The 25,051-nt window shown below is 51.4% G+C and overlaps 8 protein-coding genes across 8 annotated transcripts; 5 read left to right on the forward strand and 3 right to left on the reverse strand.

The window, feature by feature from the left end:
• Window positions 1-2,227: 2,227 nt before the first annotated feature.
• Window positions 2,228-5,561, forward strand: VTN77DRAFT_5828 (uncharacterized protein; the record flags this gene model as incomplete). The annotated part of the gene is made up of 5 exons (XM_069422038.1): window positions 2,228-2,501; window positions 2,562-3,339; window positions 3,414-4,025; window positions 4,100-4,484; window positions 4,536-5,561. 5 exons carry the CDS (start codon window positions 2,228-2,230, stop codon window positions 5,559-5,561), a joined length of 3,075 nt encoding a protein of 1,024 aa, XP_069276706.1.
• Window positions 5,562-6,359: 798 nt separating this feature from the next.
• On the forward strand, window positions 6,360-7,394 carry VTN77DRAFT_5829 (uncharacterized protein; the record flags this gene model as incomplete). Its single annotated transcript, XM_069422039.1, has 2 exons — window positions 6,360-6,685; window positions 6,812-7,394. 2 exons carry the CDS (start codon window positions 6,360-6,362, stop codon window positions 7,392-7,394), a joined length of 909 nt encoding a protein of 302 aa, XP_069276707.1.
• Window positions 7,395-7,917: 523 nt separating this feature from the next.
• Window positions 7,918-9,461, reverse strand: VTN77DRAFT_5830 (uncharacterized protein; the record flags this gene model as incomplete). Its single annotated transcript, XM_069422041.1, has 2 exons — window positions 7,918-8,265; window positions 8,946-9,461. The coding sequence occupies 2 exons, from the start codon at window positions 9,459-9,461 to the stop codon at window positions 7,918-7,920; spliced, it is 864 nt and encodes a 287-aa protein (XP_069276708.1).
• Window positions 9,462-9,955: 494 nt separating this feature from the next.
• On the forward strand, window positions 9,956-12,474 carry VTN77DRAFT_5831 (uncharacterized protein; the record flags this gene model as incomplete). The annotated part of the gene is made up of 3 exons (XM_069422042.1): window positions 9,956-10,282; window positions 10,578-10,872; window positions 10,967-12,474. The coding sequence occupies 3 exons, from the start codon at window positions 9,956-9,958 to the stop codon at window positions 12,472-12,474; spliced, it is 2,130 nt and encodes a 709-aa protein (XP_069276709.1).
• A 2,541-nt stretch (window positions 12,475-15,015) lies between these two features.
• VTN77DRAFT_5832 (uncharacterized protein) lies at window positions 15,016-17,418 on the forward strand (the record flags this gene model as incomplete). The annotated part of the gene is made up of 4 exons (XM_069422043.1): window positions 15,016-15,129; window positions 15,250-16,290; window positions 16,341-17,263; window positions 17,346-17,418. 4 exons carry the CDS (start codon window positions 15,016-15,018, stop codon window positions 17,416-17,418), a joined length of 2,151 nt encoding a protein of 716 aa, XP_069276710.1.
• Window positions 17,419-18,994: 1,576 nt separating this feature from the next.
• On the reverse strand, window positions 18,995-20,347 carry VTN77DRAFT_5833 (uncharacterized protein; the record flags this gene model as incomplete). Its single annotated transcript, XM_069422044.1, has 5 exons — window positions 18,995-19,875; window positions 19,934-19,975; window positions 20,032-20,091; window positions 20,157-20,184; window positions 20,273-20,347. The coding sequence occupies 5 exons, from the start codon at window positions 20,345-20,347 to the stop codon at window positions 18,995-18,997; spliced, it is 1,086 nt and encodes a 361-aa protein (XP_069276711.1).
• Window positions 20,348-21,309: 962 nt separating this feature from the next.
• On the reverse strand, window positions 21,310-22,326 carry VTN77DRAFT_5834 (uncharacterized protein; the record flags this gene model as incomplete). Its single annotated transcript, XM_069422045.1, has 1 exon — window positions 21,310-22,326. One exon carries the CDS (start codon window positions 22,324-22,326, stop codon window positions 21,310-21,312), a length of 1,017 nt encoding a protein of 338 aa, XP_069276712.1.
• A 1,088-nt stretch (window positions 22,327-23,414) lies between these two features.
• On the forward strand, window positions 23,415-24,900 carry VTN77DRAFT_5835 (uncharacterized protein; the record flags this gene model as incomplete). Its single annotated transcript, XM_069422046.1, has 5 exons — window positions 23,415-23,438; window positions 23,493-23,655; window positions 23,709-24,407; window positions 24,464-24,557; window positions 24,630-24,900. The coding sequence occupies 5 exons, from the start codon at window positions 23,415-23,417 to the stop codon at window positions 24,898-24,900; spliced, it is 1,251 nt and encodes a 416-aa protein (XP_069276713.1).
• Between the last annotated feature and the right edge of the window lie 151 nt (window positions 24,901-25,051).

A 25,051-nucleotide genomic window follows, 5' to 3' on the forward strand; every position in this document is an offset into this window, starting at 1 on the left:
TACGGAGTAGTGATTTTCTTTGGGTTTTTCTGCTTGGTCACCGTGGATTAATAATACTCGATTCCACAGAGTCCCTTGTCCTGCAGCCAATAATGCCCCATGCTTTGAAAATGCCAGCGTTACGTGTGAAAGCGTTTTTGTAGACCCAACAAGTCAATGCTCCGTACGCTACCTTCCCGTGACAGAATTTTCATTAGCGCGCCCCACACGAGCCACTGCTACTCCGTAGTATGATATCAGCCCTTCGAACGGAGGATTTTATATTTTATTTGACTGCTCAGCTACTTCACGATGAATTGATTCGTAATCAAGGCTAGAAGGTGCTTATATTGTATTAGCACTAACAACCGTGCCGATCTTCCAAACGTTGGACTAGAGTGTTCGATGTCGTGTCAACTTATCCATGTGCGTTCTGTGGAACTTGCAGACAGCGGGCCCGGACTTAAGCTTCTCGTGACGAGCCAGTCAGAAGCATCGCAAGGAATTGATCAGATAAGCCCCCGACTCTGACACGCGCTTCTCTCCGAGCAACGCGACATTCTGATTCGTGAAGTTTGTTACAGCATACGGAGTATATACGATCCTGCAGAGTACCTAGGTAAGCATCGAGTAAACCTTTCCTTGGTAAGCCACCGGTCAAGCAATGGATGATATTATTTGACGACACATGCAGTTGAATTTCTGAGCATCAGCCAAATTGCAAACTGGCCCGTTGCTCGCTGTGGAAAAATCGCAAGAAAAGCTTGTTTTCCAGTGCAGTGCTTGTATCCAGACAACTGAAAACTCCGTCGGGTTGCTCGACAGTCCTCCATGCTTTAGAATAGGGCTGTATTATTCTCTATATCTGTACCCCAGATTGTTGTGTTCTTGGCAGCGCCATGGCTTTCTACAATCATTGCAGTTACATTGATGGTCGCTGGTGGCGTTGGGCCGCGGCCGGGCGCTTGTCCACCCCTGGAACCTCGCTCTTGTCGCCGTGTTTAGCCTGTCCCCTCCCCCTCCCTGCTTGGCGTCGGAGTTAACCCTGCTGAATTAATAATGACTCAAGATTTTGTGACTTCAAGGACAGGGCCTCGCTTGGAGTCCTTCTCGCAGAGTTGATCCCAGTCCGACTTGATTGGAAATTTTATTGATTGGTCTATAGAGTACGATGCCCTCGGTAGTTATTCCGAGCACTTGCCGTGTTGTTATAATAGAGTCAGAGCAATCCGTACAAGTCGGAGTTAATTCAGAGAATCTACTCCGTCCGCTGCAGCTTATCTCCCCGCCTTCCCAAGGATTTGTCCCCGTGTATCCGCCACACACGACGGCGCAACGCTCTGGAAGATCGCCTGTATTGTCCGCGCCTGTTCTTACCTCGACTATCGCTTCTTCCTCGTCGCTGTTAAGCTTCAACCAGATCTCGTCTCCTCCGATCTTTACGCGGACCACTGCTGTAGTCTTCGCCCTGGCGGCAAGTTCCTTCCAACTTCGGAACGGAGCCCTCTCCACCTGCCTGCTGGGCCCTGCTGGGCCGAACCGACCAACGAGGAACTCGCCCAGAACGCCCTTTCTGGTTCGCTCCTTCGCTACCTCTCCAGAAACCTGACTCTTACTCCCAATCGAGCCCTTTCCCTTTTTCTCTCCTTCCCTTTTCTTCTCTCTCCTTCTCTTTGCCCCCGCAAGATATTATTCTTCTTGAGTCTTGTCTCGACAGATCCTTTCTGTATCTGTTTCTTTCCCCTTTGTGGCGCAGTTCTGACATCACTTCTCCGAGCGCAATCGCTCTCACCGCTTTGGCCGCTCGCCTGAATGGACTTTCTCCTGCGGTCCCACTGGTTCGGATCGTGACACCTCGACCTTTTTTCCCGATTTGAGTTTCTTTCGATCGTTTTGTAGATCTCCTGATATCTTTTCAGACCGCTTGAAATTCCCCTCGACGCTTTATCTACGTTGTGTCGTGATCGCCGCTAGATTTTACCCAAGAGAGAACGACAAAAGAAGACTGCGACTCCGAACTGCGCGCTCATATCGCGTCCACAATTAATTCAAATTTCTCCTGTTATCAAACCACAATCCAATCGTATCAGACTATCCTATACAAGTGATAGTTTCCCGCTGTCTCAAGAGTTCCATGATTTGAAACGTTCCACTGAGAGATGATACTACCATTCTGATCTACGCCCTGCACTGGTCATCTGTATTTCTTCCATGACTGTCTCTGGACCCCGTTGTACTCTACTCCGCAATGACTTCGCAGTCCAGCCCGATGCATTCGTCGCCCGGCGAGAACAATGAAGATGATCCGACCGCTTTATCGGAATCGCACTATCATACCCAAGAAGATGTGAGCACTGCGGAGAACCACGAAGACACTCCAGTGTCGGGATCTCAGCAAGCGAAACAGCCCCCTCCGATGCAAAAGAGGAGAAGAGTCACTCGCGCGTGTGATGAATGTCGTCGCAAGAAGATTAAATGTGACGGGAAGCAACCGTGTACCCATTGCACGGTGTATAGCTATGGTAAGAATGTCTTCTCGTGGAGCGTGCATCCATCTCTCTCCCTAACACATTTGGTTGCAGAGTGTACATATGACCAGCCTTCCAATCGTCGGCGCAACCCGGCCCCCCAATATATTGAAGCCTTGGAGAATCGACTTCACAAGGCCGAGGCAGTTCTTCGAGTTCTGGCTCCTGATCTTAACCTGGATGACCCTCGTTTGGACCCGACCAACCCCGAGCAGTTCCTTGCGACACTCAGGAGAGACAAACCTCAGGAATCATTAGCCTCCAAACCCGCGACAGGTAGTTCACAGCCCGAGTCTAGTGCTGAAGGCGGGGATGAATCCTTGTTGGAGACCATGATGGAGAATTCCGGATCCCTGGACCTCGATGACCAGGGGCACTGGGATTACCACGGGCACTCGTCGGGCATAATATTCATGCAGAGGCTGCGAAAGCAGTTTGGAAATATGGTCATCCCACTTCGTCCTTCGCCACGATCGCGGCCGATTTCGCACGTCCTGGAGAGTCCCAAGTCCCAGTCGGAATCGCCGCAAGACTCGCACTCTAACTCGAACTCGACCCTTCCCCCGACTCACGATCTGCCTTCAAAAGAGGTTGCCAGGACCCTCTGTCGCAACACCTTCGATCATGCCTGTGTGTTGATGCGCTTTGTTCACGAGCCCTCGTTTTTTGCTATGTTTGACCGTATATACGATACCCCCTGGGAGCAATTTACCAATGAAGAACATACTTTCTTACCTCTTCTTTATGTTGTCATTGCTGTTGGATGCCTCTTTTCAGATGACGTTGAGAGCACGCTCGACGTGGAAGGTTATGAAGGCGCTATAGGACAAGGGTGAGTTCTCTCTCTTTCACTCCCTCCACCAACAAAAATGCCCTATGTGTACGTGTATATTGATGCTTTGGCAGGTTTCAATACTTCAGGGCGGGGCGACACTTGCTCGATATTACCGACTGCCGTGACTTGACTTCTTTGCAAGCGATCTGCTTCATGGTTCTGTTCCTTCAGTCATCTGCAAAACTGAGCACCTGCTATTCGTATGTTGGCATTGCGCAGCGCGCAGCATTACGGCTGGGCCTACACCGCTCTGTCACCGCAAACTTCAACCCCATCGAACGTGAACTGCGAAAGCGGATCTTTTGGGTTATTCGGAAAATGGATGTCTATGTCAGCACTCTCTTGGGACTGCCGCAGATGGTGAACGATGAAGATATCGACCAGGAATATCCATTGGAGATCGACGATGAGTTCATCACCCCGGCAGGGATTTTACCTATGCCACCTGATCGGATCTCCTTGATGGCGGGTGCGAATGCACACGCTCGCCTGGTCGACATCATTGTAAAAGTGGTCAAATACATTTATCCTGTCAAAAATGCAAAACACAGGTCCAAGGGTGATCACACCTACATGGTGAGCCATTCAAAAATCCGGGAGATCGAACGGGATCTCCAAGCCTGGATGGAGGCGCTGCCTCCCGCCCTGCGGCACGGTGACGAGGTGTCCACCGAAATGGAACGGTAAGTTGTTCGATCATAACTGCACCAACGGTCAATCTGTACACGATACGGGATTATTCTGACTGTCCTATCAGTATGCGACAACTGCTCCGTATCAGCTACGCGCATGTCCAGATGTCCATGTATCGACCCTTTTTACATTATGTGTCCAACGGCTTTCAAGCGCAGGGGATTGATAAGCGGTCATATGCATGTGCAGCAGCTTGCGTGAGCGTTGCCCGCAATGTCGTCCATATCACAGCCGGGATGTACAAGAAAGGTCTTTTGAACGGTTCCTACTGGTTTACCATGTATACGACTTACTTTGCCATCTTGTCTCTCGTGTTCTTTGTTCTCGAGAACCCGGATTCGCCATCAGCCAAGGACAGCGTACTCAAGGACGCCTTGGAGGGCAAGAATACATTAAATGGATTGGCCAAGAAGAGCATGGCTGCAGATCGATGCGCTCAGAGTCTTAACGTAAGTTGCCATTTTCTTTACTCGACCGTGATGGTGGGCTAACCCGTGTAGTCTCTTTTCAAGCATCTCCCCGAAAAATTAAGAAGCCGCCAGAGCTCTTCCGCTCAACCCGTGAGTCTGAAGAGACCGACTCCTTCGAGTTCTGTCTCCAAGCCAAAGCCGCAGCGGACGCCTTCCACCGGCTCACAATTTAGTCTGCCACAGCGTGCAAACACTTTCCCAGCGCAGTTGGCCTCCATGCAGTCGAGGACAACGGCAGAATCGGCTAACACGTCAGCCGCTGTCGATGACAGCTGGACGTTCGATCCTCGATCCTTTGTATCGAAGGAAACCTCGACCGGAATGTCGAGAGAACCTCTTTCATCTCCGTCCCCAGCATTTGTGAGCGATCAGGTCAACCAATCTTCAGGCTCTTCGTTGACGGCATCACCTGCGCAGAATCTACCGGATCTGATGCCTATCATGTTTCCGTCTGGCGATCCTTTCGCATACCCGACACAGCCTATGTCCACCTTGGAAGATGGTCATTTCAAAAATGAGCGTTCGGGGCCGTCGGCGCAATTTAATACGACTACGCAAGGCGGAACGGCGTCGTCGGCATCAGGTAATGCAGCGCTTCGGTCCTCAACGCCAGGTGTCGATACTTTCGCAAATCTCCGTGGTTTCCCCAACGGAACCACTGGAAGGATTCCAACGACGCTGCCTCCCCACTTTCAACATCTGGGTCTGCAATCTCAAGTGCAGTCACCGGCTTCGCATTCTTCGACCCCAGGCAGCAATGAGATGGTCCAAAGTCCCGATCTGGTATCTCTTCCCAATCAGAATTTTATGTGGCAGGGCCTAGGGTTCGCGGCCCAGAATATGATGGCAGATCAAGCGCCGTCTCAACAACAGCAACAACAAACATCGGGCACGAATGACGTGCGATTCGACGGTATGAACGGCTTCAGCCCCATGGGAATGGCCATGGACATGAATGTGAACTTCGACGAGGTTTTTGGCAATGTTGGTATGAATTCTGGCAATGGATACCCAGGGAACGATGACTGGAGTCAGTGGATGAATGTTGGAGTTTGAGGGTTCTGGTTTCATGCAGGCCTCCACATTGTCGCTGGCTTATGACATCCGAATTTCTAGTATCTATTCTTTTCCCCTTCCCCTGTTTTCCTCTGCTTTTTTTTCTTTGTTCTGCTAATGCTATGGAATGTGAAATGAACTTGGAAGGGACCTTGACGTTATACATTATCGCATGGAAAGCATATATTGTCCTACTTTTTTTTTGCCTTTTTTCCTCTGTGACTTAGTGACCATGGTGTTACTTGTTTTACGGGCGTTTTGAGATGGGCACAAAAGCTGCAGAGATTGCTTTTGTTGTTTTTTTTTTTTTGACATGGGAGAGTGGAAAGGGGAAACGGCGGTTTTTTGTGTATTTTTGTTGTTTCCGACAGTATAGGAGTTGATACCAGCAGGATACATGATTAATGAGGGCTGCAGGTTATGCATTGTATGTAGCTACTTCTACTGGCAATAATATGGTTAGATTGGACAGCGATCTTCCATAGGATAAATTTACGTTGTACTCCGTATCTCCTGACCAACATTGTTGACTGCCGTGGGAGGTCTCCACTCGGAGGGTAGCTCTCCCGTCCCTTCCGCGGAGTACGGAGTAGATCCGAGCGATTAGGTGCTTCTAGAATCTTGCAGAGATCCGTCGGTCAGTGCGGACTGCTCACAGCAGTCTTTGAAGAATTGCACATTCTATATCAATTGAATGAAAGCCTTGTGATGCAATTATAGATTTACCGGAGTAAAAAAAATTCCTTGCTTTTGTCTCGTGGGCCGCACCCTGCAAGCACTCGAGGGCCGAGGCAAGCCATGCCAACCACTCCGAGGGTATCCTCGATCCTCTCATGGATCTTTTACCTGGTCCCGCTTTACATCTTCGTCATCGTACCAGCATTGCGCATGCTCTTTCCATCTAAGCAGGCCGATGGTTTGCTAGGTGACGGTGACTACGATAACGGCCAAGTCTTGCCGGCGCTGAACATCAGTGACGACCGCTTTATCAGTCCCGAAGGCGATGCGCCGCTTAATTGCCCTGCGGACGACTACCGCGTGCATATATTCTCCCGAACGCCGCTGGTGATTTATATTGAGAATTTCTTGAGCGAGAAGGAGGCGGATCACTTGGTTGCTGTCAGGTATGTTGGGGTCACCTTCATGGAGGAGCCACTCGCGAAGGGAGGATACCTTGACTCGGACAATGATATACTATGCCACCTACAGCTGTTCTAAGCTTGAATCACTGACAAGCCTCCTGCTTTTAGTGAAGGGAAATATGAACCCTCGACCGTCTACGATGGCGTCTCCCAACGCGTCGACCTTTCCGCACGGCGCTCCGACCGTGCGTTACTCGAGCGCGACGATATTGTGCGTTGTCTGGAGGAACGTGCTCGCTCTTTCCAAGGCTGGCGGCCCTCCCTGTACATTGAGCGCATGTGGGTTCAGCGATACAACGTCTCTGGTTACTACCGGCATCACTACGACTGGACAGGCGCGTCTCAACGAGCAGACCGCGTGAGCACGTTCATGGTGTATGTCAACGCGGACTGCACGGGAGGTGGCACGAATTTCCCCCGACTCCCCAAGCCCAAGTCCCAGAAGTGGTGTCGGTTTATCGAGTGTGATAGCGAGGACGAGCGGACGGAAGGAGCACAGTCGAAGCCGGAAGGCGTCACCTTTAAGCCGATCAAGGGGAATGCCATCTTCTGGGAGAATTTGCGCCCTGACGGGACTGGGTACCCGGAGACGTGGCACGCGGCCTTACCGGTGCTTTCGGGGACAAAGGTTGGCTTGAACATCTGGAGTTGGTATCAACAGCCGGTTCGCAGCCAGAGGGGACATGATTGATGGAGCGGCCCCCTCAGCGAGCCTGCGAGACGGGCGATGAGCTGCAGAAACTTAGCATTTTGCCGGTTGCTTTTTTTTTTCTGCTTTTTTACCCCGCTGGATGGAACAAGAGTTCCGTATCTTTTGGACTCCTGCTTGCCGAGTGAGCAGCATCGCACTCTACTGAACCAGAATGGAAGGCGACAGGGTATTCTCAGTCCTATTTGTGATCCCCAGACCTTGAGGGCAACGAATCACTGAGATCTGCCGGAGGATCGACTCATCCCGATCTATGTCTCCACGACAGACGATCAGGATTGGCCATATATCCTTATATATCTATATATTTTAATTTAGGTATATGTGTACATAGTGTATAAAGTAGAAAGGCGCGGGCAAAGGGGCTACTAGAGGGCGACTATTGTTGCGTGGAAAGAGAACGACAAGAAAGTCACAACGGCATTGCATACATAACAAAGCAGAGACCCTCCTGCTGGAAGCAATTTGTATTCTGATAGCTATCATTGTCTTCATGGCTATATAATTATGGCGCTTGTCGTGGGTTCGTCGTGTTGTCAAAACGCCGCCAGGTCGGCGGCCATTCTGTTGCAACATCTTTCACCCATTCATTCTCTCCTCTCTTATCATCCTCGTCGTGCCCGTCCTTCTCCCGTCCTTCTCCCGTCCTTTCCTCTCCTTTCCTCTTCAACGGCTCCGGCCGACCAGTTTGGTGCCCGCCGGTCGCCAAGAGATCCTGCGATATGGGATTTCTTGGATGGCTTGGCCGCCCGATTCCGCTGGCCAAGATCGACGCAGAGAGGGGCCAAGAACGAGCACCGCGGGCAGAAAGCCAGAAGTCAGAACAAGCTCTTTCTCGGCAAAGCCCAAGCAACTGCCAAGTTAGCACGAGGGAGGAAGCAGCTGCCAAACTAGCCATATTACTTGGCCTGAGGAAGAGGAAGAAGAGGGAGAAAATTAATATTATGACCATGAACAAGTTGCGACCGTCGGCCCTTGGAAGCGTCGTCATGTCTCACTCAGCCTCTCAACTAATAATTAATTAGTGTTTAGACCCGTCAATCATCTCGGTCCGAGTCAACCATACCAGTCACTCTGGTCTAATAATAATGACTGCGGAAATCATGGTTGATTCTGCAATTTTCTCCTCTACCAGAGCAGATAGATAAGATTATCTGTCCTGCAATGCCATGTGCAGGAGGATTGAATCATGCCTCTCTCTGTGTGATTTCATTGGTATGGACTCTCAAAGTTTCCCACTCTTTTTTTTATTCTTCTTTTCTGTCTTTCTTACCTCGGAGGTAAGGAAGTTACATTATTACATCCTCTAATTTAATAATCATCATTCTGTCCCATATGATTATTACAGCGTAACTTTCTGCACTGTCATCAACCCGGTCATATTATATTTTCTGGCTTCGTTAACTCTTTCCTGCAGGGTGCATAAACTTAAATTAATTCCCAAAACCTGCTCGTCCCGCCGGCTTTTTCTAAATAAAAACTCTTTTTCTGGGTCAGCGCCACCGCGGTCCCAACTCTAATTAATATTAATACCTCCCTATAGGTAGGCAGGTTCTCAGGCCGGTACTGGTAGCAGTTCCTCGCATCTGTCGAGTCGTCAACCGATTCGAAGCAATCCCCGTGGTGCGACCCACGCCCGCACCGGTGCATCCACTGCATCCTTGGCTGGCGACCCATCCATCGGAGCAGCCTCTCATCGTAGTTGCTGAGACTTAGTAATGGGTTAATCGGATCCCGGATCCCAGCTGCTGTGTCCACTGTCGAGTCGACTTCCCCCTGGTCAGTGGCGCCCCTTGCAACAAGGCCCCCGGCCAGGGCCGCCCAGCCAAACGCACACACCCCACCATCTCGTCGGACCTCACGGTCTTGGTCTCTTGGCCCGGTCTTGTCATCCTCCGCGGTCTGGGCTTTGCTGCGGCTGCGTGCCAACCCTTTCCTTTCCTCCCTTCTGATTCCCCGGCCGCTCCTTTGTATGTAAAAAGAACCCAAGAATTTCCCATCCCATTCCCCTCCTCCCGCGGCCCCCCTTTCTTGTCCCTCTCCCTGCATCTTTCTTCCTGCTGGATGGTCACCGGTCTGGCTAATCCGGTGTCCTCTGTATTTGCCCTACACAACTGTGTCGTGTCGGTCCTGTTCCTCTCGCCGAGCTTTTGGGAGTGACTTTATTGGGAGCCGTTCACAGGCTTCTTGCGTGCACTGCTGTTGCCGTCACGATCCTGTGACTCTGGTCCCTATCCGCACAGCAACCGTAGAAGCGGCTTTGTTGTCGTTGTTGTCGTTGCTGTCACTGTTGACTCCCAACGGTACGCGATTTTTCCCTTTAGCCCCTCCGCTTCTTCTTCTTCCCTTGCCTCACGCCTCACGTCTCCCTCTCTCTCCTTCATCTCTTTCACCCACCCACTACCCCTTCATTCCCATCTGCATTTCCATCAAGAACCGCATAGATCTTGCATTTTCCATCTCCGTGCATCTATCCGGGAGGCTTGCTGGGAGGCTCTTGTCTTTTCCGCCGGAGACCAAGAAACAGCAGTTGTCTTGGCACCATGACGGAACCTCTCAACGCGTCTCCGGCGCCGGCCACGGCCACCTCCGCTCCTCAAACCCAGAGCCAGGTTCAGGCTCAGCAGGGTCAGCAGTCTGTTTTGCAGAATAACCAGCAGTTCCAGGTTCAGAATCAGGCCTCAGACCAGAATGCGCAGGTTACCACGACCACTGCTGCTCAGGCGGCGGCCGCTGCTGCTGCTGCTGCTGCTGTAGCCGCGGTCGGGAACCAAAATGGCCACGGCCTGGCGAACCCGACCACAACTGAAGAGTTGGCCTGCATGTGGCAGGGTTGTACCGAGCGTTTCTCGAGTGCCGAAGCTCTTTATGTAAGGTTTTTTTTTTCTTTTAATTCTCTTTTAATTTTTCCTCTTCGAATGTTGTTATGGCTTCAGCCTTGTTGTCGTGTCCAGCGCCCTCCTCGACGCGAAGCTCCACGTCTCACAAGAAGTACATCACTTCTACCAGCATGGCTGCATCTGCTCCTTACTGGTTTACCGCCAGTGGAGATTTCGTTGAGCTTCATCTAAACGCTGGTCAATGATAAGGTTGAAACGGATGGGGGCGGCTTCTCGAGTACCAGTGTAAAATCATCCAAGTTATCGAGATACTGACAACATCCAGGAGCACGTGTGCGAACGCCATGTCGGCCGCAAGAGCACGAATAACCTGAACTTGACCTGCCAGTGGGGAACCTGTCGCACGACTACCGTCAAGAGAGACCACATAACCTCTCACATTCGTGTCCACGTGCCCCTCAAGCCACATAAATGCGATCTCTGTGGAAAGGCCTTCAAGAGACCTCAGGATCTCAAAAAACACGTCAAAACCCATGCTGATGATTCGGTGCTGATGCGCTCGCCGGAGCCGGGTGCGAGAAATCAGGATGTGCAGTTTGGTGGGATGGTGAACAATAAGGGTGAGTGGGTAGTCGAGTGACCTAGCCTCTCCTTGACTATTTTGTTTTTTTTTTTCACGTCGTTCTTGACTGTTGCTGACTTATCGGTCTCAAGGCTTCTCCACTGGAACCCACTACTTCGAATCGCTGAACACCGTCCATGCTGGACAAGGCTATCACCAAGGCCCGCCTCAGTACTACCAGGGCGGCCAGCAGCAGCAACCTACTAACCCGTCCTACGGGAATGTGTTCTACACTCTGAACCAGGGCGACAGCCACACCTCTTATGAATCGCGTAAGCGCGCATATGAATCGGTGAACGAGTTCTTTGGCGATACCAAGCGTCGTCAGTTTGACCCCACGTCGTATGCGGCCATCGGACAGCGTCTGGCTAGTCTGCAAGGTCTCCAGCTCCCGCTGAGTGGAGGACCTTCACCCGACTTTCCCGGTCTTCAGAGCGCAGTTGGCGTGAGTTCTGCAGGTGGTTATGGTCCTACCGCGTTGGCCGCTCCGGCTTACCATCTTCCGCCGATGTCGAATGCGCGCACCAAGAGCGATTTGATTGATCTTGATCGTATGTTGGATACCATCCACACTACCGTCTATGAGAATGACGACCATGTTGCTGCCGCCGGCGTTGCTCAGCCTGGTGCCACTTATATCCCTCAGCGGGTTGTCTACGGAGCGACGCAGTCGCCTCCAATGCAGATGCCGTCGAGCCATGCGACGGCCACGACCATGGCAACGACCATGGCAACGACCACCACCGCGAGCAGTGCGTCAGTGATGGCTCCAAGCACCGCGCACTCTCCTGCAAGTGCTACTCCTGCTCTGACGCCTCCGTCGAGCGCGCAGTCCTACACCTCTGGACGGTCGCCAGGGTCGTACTCACACCGTGTGTCTCCGCCGCAGCATGAAGCGAGTACTCCCATGTACCCCAGACTTCCTTCAACCACGATGCAAGAGAACATTAGCAATGGCTATCCTACTACATCGGGTGCTGCCCCGCCGTCCACCCTCAGCGGGAGCTTCGAATACGATGACCATCGTCGCCGCTACACGGGTGGCAGCCTTACGCGCGCACGTGCCGACGACTACTCTTCCCGCATGCCGATTGACAGCACCACTGGCGATGAGGAGCAGGCAAAGGACCGTGTGGCAGAGACGACTTCGAATGACATTTCGAACAGTCTTATTGACCCCGCGCTTCACCGTGGCAACTCCCCTGACCCTGAGGAAGCTCAGCGCACCGCTCAAGCCGCCACCGAGGCCGCCAAGAGGGCTGAAGAACAATGGCTCGAGAACGTACGGATTCTGGAGCAGTTGCGTGCCTACATCAAGGATCGTCTCGCCCGTGGTGACTATGAAGAAGATGACGAGCCACAAGCCGCGGTGTCGAACGAGCAGCACGAGCACCGCATGGAGAGTGTTGAGGCTACTTCTACTACGGTTACTACCGGTGGCGAGCATCAGTCGACCCCAACTCCCGCCAAAGCGGAGGAGCAGGCGGCTGAGAACAAGGCCGAAACCCACGTGGAAGGCAACAAGCCGGAGGAGTCTGGATCCGGTCTGTATCCGACCCTGAAGGGTGTCGAGGATGAGGCGGAGTCCAAGAGCGGATAACTTGTTTATCACTGACTTGACTGGCCTGTCGCTCAGTGGAAATTCACTTTCACCTTACTCTTTACCCGACTCTAAAGTTCCGTCTCGTCACGCTGAGGATGACCATCTTGTGACTTTGTCACTGACTGCTCTTCTCTTCTTTTTATCTCCTTTTTCCCCTTTACTCACTTTCCTGACTTGAATGAATGGCTTTGAACGGCTATTACGGCTTTCGATTCGACTCGATCGGTCAGTGGAATATTTACTTCTACTCTTTACTGAGTTTACTCTTCTCTCATCTGAGTTTACTCTCATCTTATCGGGTGTTGTACCAGTTACAGTTATTCGGTGGTTATGTTCAGGGATCATGATTCAATTCAATTCAATTCAATTCGAGTTTTGAGCTGGAATGGAGCTTTGGGCGGCATGCAATTATGGGAAACCCTTTTTTTCATTTCTTGTCTGTTTATTTTTACTTTTTTTTTCTACGGATTTTCGAGTTCTACTCACGGGGCGGGCCATCAACAGCGAACAATCATGGTTTTTACGGACTATTGATTGATTGGTTGATTGATTTCCCTTGTACGAGTGTGACGTCGGGAAAGCACAAAAATCAACCAAAAAAAAAGGACAAAAAAAGGGAAAAATAGAGAATTAACCCCCCTGACCACTCTTCTCTTACTTAGGCTTAGATCTTACTTGGGCTAGGCTAATGAACTAACGGAATGAACATTATGAATTGAAGGCTTTTTAATCCTGCTCGTCTATCTATCTCCTTCAGTATACAGTACACCGCATATTGTATGCGGTCTAGGCCATGTACTGTACCTACAGAGGTAAGTAGGTAAGTTATGGGGCGATGGGGCTATACGGAGTACTCCGTCCTGGTTACTTTCTTTTTTTCGCTGTCTCTGTACCTACATGTACAGTACATACGGAGTACTGCACAGAGTACCTAGGTACAGTACGATTATCACTACACCTCTGTATGTACTCTGTACTCCGTAGATAACTCCCGGATGACGGTGATGATTATCGATAAGCTATCTACTATCTCCTCTGTATCTACCTACTCCGCACCTAATCTAAGAATAATACGAGCATTCCACAGTTGCAACTTGCAACTTGCATCACGTCACCGCCTGTAGCGCTACGGGCCTATGGCTGCGCAAGGCTCCGTTCCCTCACTTCGGCGGTACTGCGGTGGCACTGTGGGGGCAGGGGCAGCCGATCAGGCCGATCTAGTACTGTACGGAGTACTCTATACCTGGGGCTTACCGTAGGTATTATTTTCTTATCAGAAAGAAAGGGTACTAGATCAGCCCTGTACTGAGGAATGGATCTGGTAGTTGAAAGAATTCCATTATTATTGTTTAGGTACATACTATCATTACTGTTATACTATAGGTTCTGTACTGTCCAGTGCATCGCCGGGATAGGCTTAGTCCGTCCCAACACGCACACGCGACCAGACCAGACTCCGATCTCTGGGCAAGCAGATCCACCTCAATCCGATCGATCTGGCCGGATGCATATCATAGCATTCTTAGGAAGCGGTAATACCTATTCCTACTTACTGTACTCCGTGTTAGTAGCATTCACTGAAGCTCTGGTAGTCACTATCAGGTAGATGTATGTACTGTACAGTACATGTACTGGTGTAGCATATTACTTCACGTGCCACCGTTTCCGGCGCTGGAGTGATTACTTCAGTAAAGTAATCGAATTGTAGGGATCTGCCGCCTGCGGAACTCGACTCTCCCTGTTGACTTGACGGTATGCGCTCGTCGAGTTGGGTTAGTAATAGTTACTCGCTTTGTCGCCGTCTTGCCGGAATTGATGACCTCAGGTGAATAAGCAGAGAAAAAGGAAAGGCGTTTCTTGTTGCCATCTGATTATTCCGTTCCTTTTTCTTCGAGAAGATCTCGCTTCCTTCCTTATCTTCTTCTCCTCTTTATTCTCTTGTTTCCTCCCTTCTTTTACCCTGTCTTTCATCAAGCCTCCCCTCCTGCCTCCTCGACTCGATTGGCGGAACCAGAAGTCATCAACCCCCGATGCCAGGTTGAGCTGCGCCGGCGGTGGCGAGTCGTCTGACAAAGTACCAAACCAAGTACATCATCCGGTTGATTCGCATCTGACTGGCTCCGAAGATTGGTTCTGGCTGAGCCTCATCCTTGGCTCGGATTTTGGTCTGGTCCACGAAGACTTTTCCTTCTCTCCTCCCTCGTCAAGTCAACAAAGTGAGTATCGTCAGCTGTGGAGTTGCAAGGTTGATTGTTTGGTTGATTGTGGAGAGAAAAAAAATATAGATTACTTCCTGCGGATCCTCCTAGAGGAGTCTGAGGAGTCTACGGAGTCGGACTAAGTTAGCTGACTGCACGTCAATCTTCCCGCCCGCAACGAAAACGCTCTCGAGATCCCTCCACAACAACAACGTCCTGCACGTCAACTCATTCCACATCCACTAGACGGACAATCCTGAGTCAGAGAATCGACCGGAGAAAGCGAAAATAGCGCATTCGACTGTCCCGCTGCTGGACGCATCACCGTCACCGCGACAACATGCCGCCGACAAGCAGGCGTCGCACGCGCCGCAGGGAGATCCAGCTGCAAGAGACTTCCGACGCGGAGGGCCCGGATTCCTCGCCCAGCCGCCCGTCCACCAAGAAGCGCAAGGTGTGTTGATCGTGTTCATCGTTCTTCACGACTTCTGATTACGTCGTTACGTCGTTACGCGGCTTGCACCACGGTTTGCAACGCGGCTTGATTGATCGAGGTTTCACTGACACTCGACAGGTCGAGCATCGTCCATCCCCACCACGACAGGTCAAGACCCCCGATCCCGCCTCGGACGATGAGGCCGATGACTCCTCCCCCGATAACGAACTATCGGAGAACCAGGATCTGGTCGACTCGGTCATCGCATCGCTGAACGTGTCGCGCGAGGAAGTCAACGTGATGCGCGATCACTCCAACGCAAAGTCCGAGAACAAACAGAGCGTGCGCGCATATGCCAAAATTGCCGGCCGAGACTGGACCTACTACGTCAAGACGCTGCACGTGAACATTGGGCGACCCCCCGATCGCGACCAGAAACTCGACGAGCAGTCGAGTCCCGTCACCATCGCCGCGCGCGCCCTGCCGGAGATCCACGTCGATTTGGGCCCCAGCAAGTTCGTGTCGAGGCTGCATGCCGAGATCTTTTACGACGGGGAGGGGTCGGCCTCGTGGCGCATCCGCGTCAACGGCCGCAATGGGGTGCGAATAAACAATGTCATGCTGAAACGGGGGTCCGACGCCGTGCTCAACTGCGGCGACATCATCGAGATCGCCAACACGCAGATGATGTTTGTCACCCCGGGCGATAAGGCCACGATCCATCCCAGTTTCATTGAACGCGCGCAGCGACTCGCTGCGGGGGAGGAGCTGTCGTGGGACGGCACCCATCACGCCCATCCATCGTCTTACGATTCACAGCCCGCTCAGAACAGCAACGGCGATGCTGCTACAACCACCGCCTCCAGTGGGAAGCCGTCTTTAGCGCCTGCACCGCAGTTCCTGAAGCGCCAGGTGACTCCGCCGCCACGGTCTCCCGAGAGGACAGGAGGACAGGCGAAGCAGTCGCCGTTGTATAACCGCGGGATGATGATGGAGAGCACGGAGGAAATCGACTACAGCCAGGATTCGGCCAAAGATCTGAAACCACCGTACAGCTACGCAACGATGATTGCGCAGGCCATCTTCTCGAGCGAGGAGGAGAAGCTCACGCTGAACAGCATCTACCAGTGGATCATGGACAAATATGCATTCTACCGTCATTCCAACAGCGGTTGGCAGGTATGCTCTCCTCATTTTTTTTTGTGGAGATAAAGATACTGACTGATTAGAACTCTATCCGACATAATCTGTCTCTCAACAAAGCGTTCCAAAAAGTCCCCCGTCGTACGGACGAGCCCGGCAAGGGAATGAAGTGGCAGATAGCTCCCGAGCACCGACAGGAGTATTGGAAGAAGCATCTTCGTAAAACCAACCAGTCGTCGGCGCCGTCTTCGCCTGCGACCAAGGAGGGTGCTGCGTCAACCTCTCGAGGCGCCAATGGGCAGACGAGCACGAGCACCAGCTCCAGCTATGAAGGTGTCTTCTCTGCGTCTGGACCGGCCAACAATAACAAGACCTCTCCACAAGCGCCGTCTCCGGGATTCAGTTCCTTCTCGGTAGCTCCGGTTGAGGCATACACCCCGGAGAGAGGCTCGCGAGCCAGTCGGGCCGGCCAAGATCTGCCCCGCAACAACAATGCCGACTACGACGAGCAGTCTCCTCTGCCGAGTCGTTCGCAGAACAATAATAACGGGACCGGTCGCGCGTACGGCCTGTCCGACAACGCAGCCGGCTCGCCGCCGGTGCTCTCGTCCTCGTACTATGATGATGGTCCCTCGTCGATGATCACTCCGGCGCCTCAGCGGCAGCAGCCGCGTCTGCCGCCACCGAGTACAGCGCAGATCCCGTCCAAGTTTATGCCGATGAGCTCTCCGGCGCAGTTCTGGAAATTCGCCGATATTGGCAGCACCCCGGCGCGTCCGGTTCCGGACATGAGTCCGCTGAAGGGCGTGGGAGCGGATGGCGATGGCCTGATGCCAAGCAGCAGTCCTCCGCCGCCGAACTTCGCCAGTCCTAGTAAGCCTGGCACGTCGAGTGCCAGGACGCTGGGCCCGATCAAGCGGGAGGACGATGCGGACAGCCGTGCAGCGAACGGTTCCAATCGAGGGTTGGATGATGACGATGACGAGGAGGAGGGATTCGATTTAGCGAGGTAAGCAGCCAGAAGCAGCCTTCCCGAAGCACCCTTTCGAATTTAAATCCTCGAGAGAGACTGGATGACTAACTCATGACAGGGGCTTCCAACCGATCGGGTCGTACCATCGCCAGCTGAGCAACGCAGCGCGAGCGAGTGCGAGCGCCACCTAAATGAATGTTTCATTATGATTGATTATTCTTGTTTCATTTTTTTTTTCGCTTGATTGACTGATTGACTGATCAATTGCGCTGCGCTAGCGGGGCAACAGGGGCAACAGGAGCAAAGGAGCAAACGGAGTCCAAGGAGTAAAATTGTTCGAGTAGGTACAGTACAGTACATACGGTGGCTGTCTGATTGTTACTTTTGCTTTTGCTTTTGCTTTTTTTTTCCGGGGTTTTCGATTTTGTCTTTTTTCTTTCAACTTTCGGGTTTGTTGCAGGCATATCATATATCATTCCGTTTTTATCATCTTATCATGTTATCTTATTGATCGATCAGATTGACGATCTCCCTCGGCGACTGGGGACTGGCAACTCAACTGGCAATGGCAATGGCAATGGCAATGGCAATGGCGTTTTTGACGGGCTTGCTGGCTGCATGTATGATGTATATATGTATGTATGTACATTATACATGTATGTACACATGCATGCATTCAAGCAAGCATTCCTTCCTTCCTGTGTGATTGTGACTGAGACTGTCTGCAAGTGTGTACGAATGAATGTATGTACGTATACGAAGAATACTTGGGAAGGGAATCCAATCCGGGTGTTTTGCTTGTTCTTATCTTTTTTTTTCCCCACATTCTGACATTGTGACATTCTGAATGTACACGTTATGTATGTATGTTACGTTATGTATCTATCTATCTACATGGATGTACATCATTATCATCATTGACGTAACATTCTTGACATTATCATTATCGTTATCACGTTCTCGTTCTCCTCCTTCTCCTTCTTGTTGTTGTCCTTGTAAGAACTCCAGGGTAAGATGGACAACTCTGTATACAGTTTTGATTTCGTAAATTCCAGTAAAGTAAATTCCAGTTCTGAGTTCAATTCAATTCATTTCGCTACTTGTTGGCTATTTTTTTTCTCTTCTTGCTTTTTTTCCCTTCCTTTTTTTTTCGATTTTTTTTTCCAACTTAATACTTTCAGGGTTATCCATTTCCACTTGTGATAACTATAATTACTTACGTAGGTAGGCAGGTTCATTGATTTAAGTTAATTCGGTTAATTGATTGATAACCGTTGTCAGAGCCGTAATTTAGGACACGGACTATAATATACTTACTTCCCTACTTACTAGGCATCTAGTTGAAATAAGCACAGAATTGTATAGTTCCATACGCTTTCTCTTGTATTTTTTTTAAAAAAATTCCTTTAGGAGCCATTGCATTGGTTGAGAAGCTGGCCGCTTTCTTGTGCGGTCGTCCTGGTCACGGGTCTTTCTCCTGGATTATGCTCTCTTCCCCTCCCATCTCTGACTCTCCTCATCCTTTAATTTATCTATCTGCCCTTTTCTTGTTGTCATCTTCAGCATCGACTTTGGCAAAGTCTACCCGAGTTCATACCTTGTTTTTACTGGCTGTCAGTTTATTGTGGAATCTATCAGATATTGTCTACTCTTCCTGTCAGTGTGTCCTCCTTGTTAATCTCTGCAGGCCATGTGATGAGAAATCTTATTAGCTGGTCTCAGTTGATTTCTTTTTCCCTGAAATTCTATTGTCTATTTATTTACTGTCTAATTTCCAAACGCCTTGTCGAAACCAGTCAGCGTGAATCGGTAGCGGACATCACCCTTCTTCATCCGGGTGACAGCCTCCTTGAGGTTTTCCTCATTGATTTCGACCTCCTCGACCCACGTGGCAAGACCCTTGTCAGCCGCGAGCTGCAGCATCTCAAGCATCTCCCGCCGACTGCCCAGATGGCTGGCGCCGATCAAGACCCCATTGGCAATCAGGTTCTGCGCCTTGATCACCTGTCCTTCCTCCTCCGGCAGACCCACGCTGACCCATCGGCCATGCACGTCCATCATCGACAGGTACTTGCCAAGATCGAAGTTCTTGGACGAATTGGCGCAGTTGACGATCAGATCGAAGGAGAAGCGGTGCGGTTTCTCCCAGCCATCCTCGCTGGTGGCGATGAAGCCGTCCGCGCCCAGCTTTCGCGCATCGGCCTCTTTCGCCCGAGTGCGTGAGATCGCCCAGGTCTCAGAACCCAATGCCTTAGCGAACATGATGGCCAGATGGCCGATGCCACCCATGCCAACGACTCCGACTTTCTTGCCCGGTCCCGCGCCATGTCGGACCAGGGGGGAGTATGCCGTGATACCGGCGCAGAGCAGCGGCGCCGCGATCTTGGAGTCCAGCTTGTCCGGGATGGGGAAGACCCAGTACTCGTGGGCGCGGACGTGGGACGAGTAACCGCCCTGGCTGATGACGCCGCTGTCGGGCCACTTGGAGCCGTACGTGTCGATCATCGCGACGGGGCAGTAGGTCTCGTTGTCGTTCTTGCATTGCTTGCATTCACCGCAGGAATACACCTGCGCGCCGATTCCGACGCGCTGGCCCTCCTTGACGAGGGTGACTTTGGGACCGACTCTGATGGCTGTGCCGACGATTTCTACGAACATCAGAAGCCGATCGGGAGTATTCCAGCAGATCCGTGGGCATCTACTTACCATGACCGACGCAGAGAGGGAAATCCTTCTTTCCCCAACCACCTGACCCAGTCGTTAGTTTATATTCCCTTCCGTTTCTCAGTAGAATGACTTCTTACCGCTAATCGTGTGAATGTCGCTACCGCAAATACCACATGCTTCGACCTTGACGTCGACATCTGACAGCAGTCAGCATGAGCCAGTCGTCTCGAATATTTTCGTCTCGTCAACTGCAAGAACTCACCATAGTCACCAAAGGGCTTCAGAGCGAACTACACAGCAGAAACGGATTAGCAAGCCATCCGCAAGCCGTTGGAACGAGTTGAGCATCTACTCAAAATAATGGGTAGACAAACATACAGAGCGCTTGTGGAAGGTGGTCCAGGTCTCTGGACCATCGACCATGAAACCCTGCGCTTCCTCTGGGTACGGCATTTCTTGTCTCAAAAGAAAGCAGGTTATCTAGTCAATTGCTTTTGCAGGCCTTTTATTTGAAAGTGTTGGTATCTCCGTCCAGCTTTTTATAGGTATGTTCCTGTCTGCAAGGGAACTCCACGGGCTTTAATAGAATCCAGTACTTACTTCCCCGCAGATAGGCGCACCTCTCAAGAAATATTAACCTGGGCAGGGATAGGCAAGGCGATTGGAAGAGAAGCGGGGCAAACAAAGAGGAAGTTCTAATCGAGGGGCAGACAGAGACAAGACAAGACAAGACAAGACAAGACAGCAAGTGAGGCCTGGCCTCAGCCTGTGCCGGTTAGGTTAGTGAGTTAGGAGTGCTCTGCTCCGGCGCTTATACAACTACAGTTATTTACTTGCCCTGTGGGTGCAAAGAGAGATCAATACCCCGCCTAACCTGCCCCGTGCTCCATGCGCTGTCCCAGGCACCCCACCAGAGGAACTTTTTTTTTTCCTTGATGGCCCGTCACGGAGCGAATCCCGATACGATACGGGGAAATTTGTTTCTACGGAATACTTGCCGTGCTTGCCATACTGTCTGCTGGTGCATACTACGACTGCTTTCTTGGGCGAGATGGAAAAATACAATACAGTAGAGATGGAGTGAGGCGGGGCACCCGCTACACAAACTGATAAGCTATTTGTACGGAGAAAGCTGGCAGGCTGCAGTTCAGATCTAGTAAATGTGCCTTTTCTTTCCCTGCTGGCTACGGGGCCAGCTCTAGACTAAGGCTGATGTATTACTCCGTACTGAAGTAAACAGCTCGACTGCTACTTCGGTCTGCCTTCCTTTTTTGTCTCTTCTTTCGACTGTGTCGTGGCTTCAACTACAACAGAAGTAGCGATATTACTTATCAGTGGTATTCTCGTACATATATACTTATGAAAGATTTGCATACTCGTGCAAGTCCAGTTTAAAAAGATAGTGGTCAGCAACTTCAAGCAAAATCCGGCAAACTGCGCTCCACCTCCATCACCTCCTTCAACTGCTCTTCAATCGCTTTCACGCTGGCCTCGCTCAGCCGGCGCAGCGGACGCCGCGGATACCCTCCGTACCCGTAAAAGCTCTGGAGTGCACTCTTCGTCCCCGGAATGGCTGCCTTGGTCAGCACCCAGTCGCCCGCGCTGAGCACCTTCTGCAGCTCATACGCCTCCTCCAGACGACCAGCGCTCCACAGGTTGAAGATCTGCACACACGTGCGCGGCAGCACGTTGGCGCCACCGGCGATAATGGCCGATCCGCCTGAGATGAGCGTCTGAAGGGTGAAGTCTGCGATACCCCCGAAAGCGACGTACGGGTGATTTTCAACCGTCTTGGTCGATGTCGACAGAGTTTTTGTAGCATTCTCGAACGGCGACGGCGGCGTGATAGCGTTCAACGCGCGCGCAACGCGGGTCAGCTTCCCCGTGTTGGCGCAGGTGAACTTTGTGCCGACGATATTGGGATGCTGCGAGATGCGGATGATCAGGTCGGAGTCCATATCGATGCCGGCGACGGCACCGGGGTAGTTGTACAGGATAACAGGCACGGGCGACTCGTCAGCGACGCTGGTGAAGAACTCGTACAGCGACTCGTCGTTGCCGACGGCGTAGCGGTAGTAGCTGGGCGGGACGATGAGGACGTACTCAGCGCCGGCCTCGGAAGCTTCTTTCGCCAGCTCGATCGTGCCGCGGATGCTCTGCTCGCTGGCGCCGGCGATGACGGGGACGTTGTGGTAGCCGGCATCGTCGAGGGCGGCGCGGGTCTCGCGCGTCACGACCTTGCGTTCTTCGCGCGTCAGGTGCACTGCTTCTCCATTCGAGCCCATGGTCACCAGGCCGACGAGACCGGCCTTGGCCAGGCGGACGGCGTGTTTGCGAATCGTGGGGATGTCGAGGTCTTCAGTGTCGGGGTGGAAGAAGGTCATGGTAGGGGCGTAGACCCCTGGACGGAGGGGGGTGCGCGGTGTCGACATGTTGGAGGTAACCGATTTGTACTCTTTTGTATAGACTGATATATACAGTTATGTAGTGAAGAGCTTCAATTAGTAGAAATGCGCAGGTATATCGAAATAAAGAAAAGGAAATAAAGAAAAGAAATGAGATTCCTCTAGGAAACAAATATCTACATATAGCAAGAGAGTTTCATAAATAATAAATAAATCATAAAGTAATAATACTTCAAGGAAGTCTCCCCTCATCATGTGCCTGCCTCCAGGGTATTTCTCGGCGGGGAATGACCTGATAAGGATTGTACGGGCTGATAATGTTCTTATCCTCTGTGATTTGATTGGCGGAATATCTATTTTCCACCAATAATAGTGACGTTTATAATACCGTACCTGGCGGTACCTGTTAGGTAATCATGGGTCCAGTCAGGCTAGTGTCCTGGCGCGGGGTAATAGCATCGTGGATGGAGGGATAGAAGAAATAAAAAGATCACCAGGAGAAAGACACGACTGAGTTAACGATATAAGGAGAAAATACTTTGAATATAAAGATAAAAATTTATTATTGTTATTAGTATCTGAGATAGATAGAAATTAAATGGAATGTTGTGTAGAGAGAACCTGTGGTAAACAATGAATCGTGCGCAGGTTCAAAAGCCGACGACAGACAGGCAAGCTAGCTTATACGTCAGTTAGTCAGTACTAACCCATTCAATTGAGCTCTAAGAAACAAATAATAAGCAAATAAATAATAAAAAAAATCATATATTGATATTCATAAATTTCGAGTATGAATTCATTTTATCGCACTTGCTTCTATTGTCGCTGGATTGATGTTTGTCCGAGATTGTATACTATCGGCTATTGATCATTGGCTCCAACGGCAATATTAATTCTTCCGCCGGTCACGTTCAAGCACAAGCAAGCAAGCACCCTTGTCTGTCCAATTCATTCTCTGATAGTTTAAACGACTTCTTCTCTTCTTTCTTTCATCTTTCTTTCTCTTTATTATTATTCTGCTCTACAGCCATTGAATAGCAAGGGCTGAAGACTACACGGCCAGGAGCTACTAGTCTACCAGCAGAGCTATCACTACCTCAGTATCAACCCTCAAAATGGCTCCTCCTAACGTTCTTATGGTGAGTACATTATTTTGACTGACGTCTGATTGAACGCCACTGACTTCTGACTAGGTCGGCACTGGAGAATACACCACCGGCTTCGTCGGCGGTGGTGCTTCAGCCTCAGACAAGAAGGTAGGCGTCGTGGGACTGACGCTCTTCGACCTGCGACGACGAGGCAAGGTCGGCAAGTTGAGCATGGTCGGCGTGTCTGGCCGGAAGTTTCCTGCCATTAGTGAGTTGTCAACAAACTGCTGAATATACCTCAGAGCTAAGCTGGTATATCAGGACAACACCTCAAAAAGAACATCTCCGACGTCTACAACGGCCTCGACGTCTCCTTCGAGTCGTTCCCCGCTGACGACCAGACTGACCCCGAGGCGTATAAGACGGCCATCGACGCCCTCGAGCCCGGCTCGGCCATCACCATCTTCACGCCCGACACGACGCACTACCCCATCGCGCTGTACGCCATCCAGCGCAAGATCCATGTGCTGATCACCAAGCCGGCGACCAAGCTGCTGGCAGACCACCTGCACCTGCTGGAGGAGGCGCGCAAGCACGGCGTCTTCGTCTACGTCGAGCACCACAAGCGCTTCGACCCGGCGTACGCAGACGCGCGGGCCAAGGCGCGCACGCTCGGCGACTTCAACTACTTCTACAGCTACATGAGCCAGCCGAAGTTCCAGCTGGAGACGTTCCGCGCGTGGGCGGGCAAGGACAGCGACATTTCCTACTACTTGAACTCGCACCACGTCGACATCTGCGAGAGCATGGTGCCGGACTACACTCCCGTCAAAGTCACGGCGTCGGCGTCCAAAGGTACCGCCGTCGATCTGGGCTGTGTGCCTGAGACGGAGGACACGATCACATTGCTGGTCGAGTGGCGGAAGAAGACGGATCCGTCGAGGGTTGCGACGGGCGTGTATACGGCAAGTTGGACGGCGCCGCAGAAGGCGGGCGTGCATTCAAACCAGTACTTTCACTGTACATACCCTTCCATGTACATACATGATGGACGACCTGCTAACATGACAAAACAGACATGGGCTCCAAAGGCGAAATCCGCATCAACCAAGCAAAGCGAGGCTACGACCTGACGGACGATGACCAGGGACAAGTCGTCTGGTTGAATCCGTACGTTACAATAATCCAAAAACAATCCCCATTCCACATTCCATTCATAGCTGTACTTACTAATTTCTTCAGTTTCTACATGCGCTACACCCCCGACGAAGAAGGCAACTTCGCCGGCCAGACCGGCTACGGCTACATCAGCTTCGAGAAGTTCATCGACGCGGTGACGGCGCTGAACGAGGGGCGCGTGACCCTCGACGAGCTCGACCGGCGCGGCCTGCCGACGCTGCGCAATACTATTGCTACCACGGCCATCCTGCACGCAGGCCGCATCTCGCTGGATGAGCGGCGGACGGTGGAGATTGTCCATGAGGAGGGGAGCGAGCGGTGGGAGTTGAAGTAGGTAGTTGATTGAGATGAAATCATTTCCATGAATGTCCATATTATGTGTGTATGTACATACCTAGGTAATGAATGAGATGCAAGTACCCTCTATACATAATATAATACTTTTGAATAAACCGGGTCCAAATCGAAAAAAAAAATATGCAGAT

The sequence above is a fragment of the Rasamsonia byssochlamydoides genome (assembly GCF_041956645.1).
Source record: "Rasamsonia byssochlamydoides strain NRRL 3658 unplaced genomic scaffold VTN77scaffold_42, whole genome shotgun sequence".
NCBI classification, from domain to species: Eukaryota; Fungi; Ascomycota; class Eurotiomycetes; order Eurotiales; family Trichocomaceae; genus Rasamsonia; species Rasamsonia byssochlamydoides.